This window comes from Oncorhynchus mykiss, chromosome 17 (assembly GCF_013265735.2).
Source record: "Oncorhynchus mykiss isolate Arlee chromosome 17, USDA_OmykA_1.1, whole genome shotgun sequence".
NCBI classification, from domain to species: Eukaryota; Metazoa; Chordata; class Actinopteri; order Salmoniformes; family Salmonidae; genus Oncorhynchus; species Oncorhynchus mykiss.
Window position 1 is genome coordinate 42927613 of NC_048581.1, and position 6993 is coordinate 42934605.

Here is a 6993-nt window from a genome sequence, read left to right on the forward strand (position 1 = left end):
CACCGATTGGTAGAACGGTAAAAAAAAAAAGAAGCAGACATTGAATATCACTTTGAGCATGGTGAAGTTATTAATTACACTTTGGATGGTGTATCAATACACCTAGTCACTACAAAGATACAGGCTTCCTTCCTAACTTCACCATGAGGCCAATGGTGACTTTAAAACAGTTAAAGAGTTTAATGGTTTGATAAGAGAAAATTGAGAATGGATCAACAACATTGTAGTTACACGGAACTGTAAATGTAATAGAAATGAATCGTAAATAATGTATTGTGTCATTTTGGTGTCACTTTATTGTAAATAAGAATAGAATAACATGATTAAAGATAATCATGAATGAATTGTGAATTATGATGAGTGAGTAAGTTACAGAGGTATAAATATCATACCCCCCAAAAATGCTAACCTCCCCTATTATTGATAATGGTGAGAGGTTAGCATGTCTTGGGGGTATGATCCTCTGTAACTTTCTCACTCATCATTATTCATGATTCATTCATGATAATCCATAATCATGGTAGCATCCACATTAATGTAGAAGTGTTCGGAAAAATACTCAATTCTTATTTACAATAAAATTACTCCAAAATATTTACCATTCATTACCCTTAAATAAAAGGTGACATTCTGTACAGTCACCCCATATGAAACATTCTATCTCAAATCCAAAATGCTGGAGTATAGAGCCAAAGTAAAAGTTGTAGCTTCACTGTCAAAATAAATACGTAGGGAAGTGTACGTACGTGAGTGAAGAAAAGTACGTCACGTCACACCCTTTTATGGTGACAGGTCACATGGGTACAGTAAGGGTGTGGCATCACTGTAAACATCTTTGACATTAAGCATCTCAATCATATCACGTGAAAGGGAAGGAGTTCCCATAGGTCGTTTGGTGACCCATTACTCTACTCAGATACTCTACTCAGAGAAAGAACCAAGGTTACATCCGTAGCCCAGCATTTTCATGTCTGTATTTATTCAAATGGTAAATACAACTAGAGAGTAACTTCAAAATATACTCATAGCATCTCTGAATCTTTATGTGGCATTCCTCCTCCAGACCTGATTGAGGGCTAAAAGGCTCCATAACATCAGCTGCCCAGCTGCTTCCCTTTGTCGCGTTTCCTATTAGGACCAGACGATAAAGCTTCCTGAACTGAAAGAGTTACAACGGTTAACAGAATTATCTTCAATTGGATTATTTTAAGTTTGTTTTTCTTTATTGAAATTACATGGCATGCACAAGTAATCTCCCGATATCCTGGGGACCTGGATCAATGTTGAATATTGCAGTGCATCCAGTGTGACCATGCTGATTAAGAGGTTATACACCACAGTGTATTTCACAACAGGAGGTTTTAAAACTTAACCAAATATAAGAGATGTTATACCCTCTAAATAATCAGACACTCTATCCACCACATTTATATGTGTACTACATTTAGTGTGTATACTGTATTCGTTTTTTACATGCACTTTATACATTCGGCGAAGTAGTCGAAACAAGGGCAGATATTTATGACATACGCTACTGAAAAGGATGCTCTAAGCTAGTGTTGAAGATCAAGTCTCCCTTGAGCCGCATGATTGACAGACCAGTCATCATTTTCTGTAGGGTGGGGGGGTCTGAAGTCCGATTCCTTAAGTGATTTATTTTTTTAGACACAGCAGTGGGAATGTCGTCAGGGAAAAATATGAAGAGGGGCAAACGTGGAGGTGTTGAGGCTGGGCTGGGGATGTGAGCCTGGGCCATTGCTGCCACTGTTGAGGCTGGGCAGGGGGTGTTGGAGCTGGGCCTGGTGCTGCCCCTGTTGAGGCAGGGCTGGGGGTGTTGAAGCTGGGCCTGGTGCTGCCCCTGTTGAGGAAGATCTGAGGATGTTGAGGCTGGGCATGGGACTACCCCTGTTGAAGCTGGGCTGAGGGTATTTAGTCTGGGCCTTTTGAGGCTGAGCTTGGTGTGTGGAGGCTGGTCCAGGTGCTGCCCCTGTTGAGGCTGGTGCTGGTGGCCCTGTTAGGCCCTGTGTGCTGGGGCCTAATGCTCTCCTGCCCTGAAGGGTGAAAGGAACCACTTACTGTACATACAGTACACATATATAGCAACACAAGAATATAGATGAAGAGAGTAAGCAGTACCTGAACATATAGAAGAGCAGGTAAGCACTCCAGGCTCTGGTCCTCAGCACAGTGACTTCATTGGACATTGACACTTGGCTGTCGTTACAGCAGAACCAGTTTCCACTTGCATTCAAGATGTCACTAATGTAGTGCCCTGTGGCACAAAGAAGACAGACATGAGGTCAAGGGTCAGGCTCTTGTGGGTAATGGAGTGTGTTATAACAGTTAAACAGTTCATTTGGAAGGTATTTTATCTGTTACATGTGTCAAGTTTGGAAATCAGAGATAAAGAAATACACGTGGTATATAATTAGGCATGCCTCTCCATTCCTTTGGATTAAATTGTGTGAACTCTAAACATATTGCTTGTCGGGATGGCACTTCGCTCTGAAGCCTGCAGCCTTGCTCGCTTAGCCGAAGTAGCTATTGGAGGGTCTAATTATCCCCTACACCAGGGTTTCCCAACTGGCGGCCCGTGGGATGAATTTGGCCCACGGGTGATTTTATTTGCCCCCCCCCATGTTTTCTGACTAAAAAAATATATAATTGTTAAAAGACTGTAAAAACACCAGCAAATCAGTTCCAGGTGATTTTCATTTTGGAAATCTGTTCCAAACTATTCCCACGCACAATAAAGAGATATACGTGATTGTACACAAATGTAAGCAAGGTTTGGAAATAGTCAAATATAATATCTGTTTGGGCTTCTTAAGGTCAATTTGCAGTCTACAAATTATTATTATCCCCGGCCTTCACCCTGGATACTTGTCTATATGGCAGAGGCGCACGTGAACGCGCAAATTGAGGGCCGAGGAGAAGGGAGTGATTTGGGATTCAGCATATGCCATATGTACTGTGCATCTGCATGTGTGTGTTTTAAGGTATTTACTTACCGGAGTTTGCGGATCCTCCCAAATGAGAGACTACGCCAGTCAGCTGGTAGTAGCCAATCACTGACTTCACTGGCTGCTGCTTCTGTAAGAAAACACATGTGATCATTGGATTCTCATTTCCCCTACAGTCCACCACACTGTCTACAGTCCACTACACTACTCGTCTACTGCAGGTCTACTATATCATGTACTCCTCATAACTATCTCAGTGTTCTGTCATAACTTATATTTCACTGGTTTCACTCTCTATCTCTCCTCACCACTGAGGCTGTCCACAGCACTTTCCCTGGTTCCTGGTCATTTGAATCTGAGGGGTCAAATATACATATAAAGAGCTGTGAAAACGTGGTCGCTTGTCTGAATTGCTCTGGTCTAAAACAGCTTCCGTACATCACTGAAGATGTCTGAGAAACATTTTAATTTGCAGCTTCTCTGTCTGCAGGACCGTTTTGGGAGAGGGTGGCTTGTGTGGTGTTGGAACAAGAAGAGTGTTGTGATGCCATGACCAACCTGAACAGCAGAGGGCACTATCTTTGGCCTCTCCAGGTGGGTGGCTGGCGAGGGTCTGGTGGATGGACATCTGGATATTGGGGGTCTGGTTGGTGAGGGCCTGTGGGCTGGCACTGTGCAGGGGTGGCACCGTGTCCCCACAGAAGATGGAGAGCCTCAGCTCCGAAGGAAACAAAAGAGGAGCCTCCAGCTTCTCCAACCCCCCAGGTCCTCCAAACCTCTTCAGATGCAGAACTAGCACACTGCCCAGAGACAGAGACAGACAATGAAACCAGTCAACAAATAACAGATGAGTGAAATTTGTTCGGTGGTGCTCATCCCTAAGTCCTACAACCTGCTCAGGAAGTAATTACTCCTAAATGCTCAGGACACAATGACCACTCATTTCATTAAATACTGCCAGTTCTATGAGAGGTTATAAAGGGGCAACTCACAGAGGCAGTGTGTGGAACTGCTCCACCTTTGAGGCGTGGAGGCCCTTGCAGCCCGCACATGTGAATTCAACCTTTTCTCCCTGGGTTAGAAACAAAAGCATTACAAAATGAGTGATACCACTACAATAATAAGATACTGTATTCTGAGACAGTGGGCAGCTTGCCCTGGGTGTTAGTCTCTACACCCAGGGCTAAACCCTACGTGCTGACTTTGAAAGTGAGTGCTAGGCTGCTTAGCAAGGTGCGCTCAGAGCTGAAGTCCAATGAGAGGTGATTGTAGTCCTCTCTGGTGGACGACTCGCGCCCACAGCTTCAGAAGCAGGACAAAGAGAAGAAAAATGCATCAGGTTTCTGTTTCAGGTCTTTACAATGTTATGCCATGTGTTTTGTAATATCATTTGAAGAAAGATAATGTTACCAGTAGATACATTACAACCAATGGGAGCTCTTACCTGGTACATGTGCGCACTGAGACAAGCTGGAACTCCAGCTGGGAAACAGGGCAGGTATAGTTCACCCCGAGTGTCTTCAGTATCATGCCCTCCTCCTTCAGCTGGCACAGCATATTCACAAGTAACTCGTGTGCGTCCTATGATGAGAAAGAAAAATACCAAGATAAAATCTAATTATTGAGAGAAAATGAACCCTTGCAAAAAGAGTGCATGTTCAGAAGAGAGTAGTGCCTCAGTTACCTGTTGCGTATCCCCCAGATACTTCAAATCATATCCCGACAAGGAGTACTTGACCTTCCACATGAGGTCTGCTTTTGAGTCCTGGTTTGCGCCACTGTCAGGTAGACCCAAACGGTGCACATCAGACAGACAGACACCTGTAGGGGAGACAGAGAGTAAATTAGCAGCTGACTGGATGGTGTCAACCTACTGGCTTACGGCTGAAGAGGCAGATGAGTATATCCAAATATTTTTTATCTTGCGCCACCCCATCATTAGAAATGATTAATTCGATTCAATATAATTTCACCTTTGAGGACTGACAATGAGGCAAAGCAACAAAAATGTGCTGTTTATTCTCCTAAGATATTTGGTTTGGATACTGCTCTCATTTCCAGAGCATTTTAAAAGCTACCAAATGTCCCATACTAATGTGGAATGTTCAGTCAATGACCTGTATGGGTAATGTAGTCATTCTACAGTTTCCAAATTGGCTTACAAATATCTACATCATAATCATTGTGTCATTGTTGTTCCTCTGGGTTATGAAGATTCCCGAAAACAAAACAAAAATGGAAATAAATAAATAAATGCAGCGGAATATGAAGTGGTTATGCTTAGGGAAAAGGTTAGCAAAAATGCTTTCCTAACCTGCTACGAAAATCACTTTCTATAGAAGTGGCATGAAGAGTGTGTCCCTCCTTGAATTTATGAACACAAATAATGGGTGGGTGGGGGTGTGTCTACTTTTGTGCCTTCCCTTACCTGAGCAGGTTGGAGAAGGGGGAGGAGCTCCAGAGTTGTTCCTGGCATAGGATTTCCTTTGAGAAGGAAGGCAGGACCAGGAGGCACTGCAGGGTGGCGTTTAAGAAGCAAGTGTTGCCAATGTTAGGCAACCTGTGAAGAAGAACCAGCCATCAGTACACACATAGAGATACAATATCATAGAAACATTGAGTGGCCTATGTCATAAACCTTCATAACTCTAGAAAGTGTTGACAATGGCAGCCATCTTGGTCAGGGATAAGTTCTGTCACTCTATGAGTACACAAAGAAATGGATGTCCTTTAGACCAAGATTAGCATAATTCATTGGTTTATAAATATCTAATAAAACTGACATGCTTGATAGTAAGCCCCATCCCCATAGTATATCAGACATTGATCTCTAAACAATAAAGAGTTTATTTTCAATGCATCTGCATTGTGTTGTGGTTGCATTTGCGGTGTGTTTTGGTTTACCCAAGAAGTTCCATGTTGACCAGGGCCCCCCGTTCTCCTCTGGCCCCCTGGGTCTCCTCTGACCTTCTGGTGGCTGAGCTGGCCCTGGGAAGAGTCTGGCTTCTGGCACCTGAGCCTGACCTCTGGGGTCTTGGGCTAGAGTGGTCCTGAAGAGACAGAGGTCTGAAGGAAGGAGAGAAACAGGTGTAAAGCTTCCAAAGCAGAGATAGTATCACTCTACACAGTATCTCTCTTAAATACTATACTGTACTATAAACACAGTCTGAGTAGTTATGAATGTATTGATGACCATATAAATGCAGTGTACTAAGTAGACCAGGGCAATAGGTTAGTACTCTATTTATCCACTAGATGTGATTAGAAGAGCCTAAAACTGCAGTTTGAGGAAAATAACTTTCTGGGACTGTGTTATCAAGCGTCTCAGAGTAGGAGTTTGATCTAGGATCATTATTTCCTTTTAGATCATAATAAATCAGATTATTATGGACAGAGAGGACCTGATCCTAGATTAGCTCTCATACTCTTGATTAACACTGGCCCTGTAGCTCTAAAGCCAACTCTTCAAGGGGACTCTAGGATGGCACTGTACTTATTTTTGTTTGAATTACCTGACTGTTGCACCCTCTTGGCTGGTGTCTCCATCACTGGACACCACTGGAGAGGATTTCACTGGGGAAGGGTGTTTGGCAGGTGACCTGGGGAGAGAGGGCTGTTTAGCAGGAGAGCAAGGCTGAGAGGAACAGTTAACAGGAGAGGGAGGTGGATAGAGGGAGGAGAGTTGGTCAGAGGGTGAGGGGTCAGAGGTGGCGGAGGCATTCCGTTCAGAATGGTCAGTTGGAATTGGAGAGGGGGATGAAGTGCTACTCTCCTTCTTATTTCGTGTCTTCTGCTCCACATCAATTGAATTGGCTTTCTGCCGTTTTTTCTGTTGACAAGAATATGTGTTAGTGCTAAATATTTTTTCCCCGATCCCCAGCCAATGTAGGAAAAAAAATGTGTGTGGGGGGGGGTCATTCCATTCCATTAAATTATTAGCTATCTATCCTCAACCTCAAATAACACAGTATAGACAAGTTACATTGAGTGACATTTGCAAAAGCTTCATATACATGAATTTCATGTACAC

General features: G+C 43.3%; 1 protein-coding gene across 1 annotated transcript; it reads right to left on the reverse strand.

The window, feature by feature from the left end:
• Positions 1–505: 505 nt before the first annotated feature.
• On the reverse strand, positions 506–5485 carry LOC110493921 (ubiquitin carboxyl-terminal hydrolase 37). Its single transcript, XM_021568520.2, has 9 exons — positions 5392–5485; positions 4648–4784; positions 4408–4544; positions 4166–4265; positions 3956–4035; positions 3522–3763; positions 3012–3093; positions 2137–2272; positions 506–2051 (listed from the first exon to the last, which is right to left on the reverse strand). The coding sequence occupies exons 2-8, from the start codon at positions 4708–4710 to the stop codon at positions 2260–2262; spliced, it is 717 nt and encodes a 238-aa protein (XP_021424195.2). The 5' UTR covers positions 4711–4784; positions 5392–5485; the 3' UTR covers positions 506–2051; positions 2137–2259.
• Between the last annotated feature and the right edge of the window lie 1508 nt (positions 5486–6993).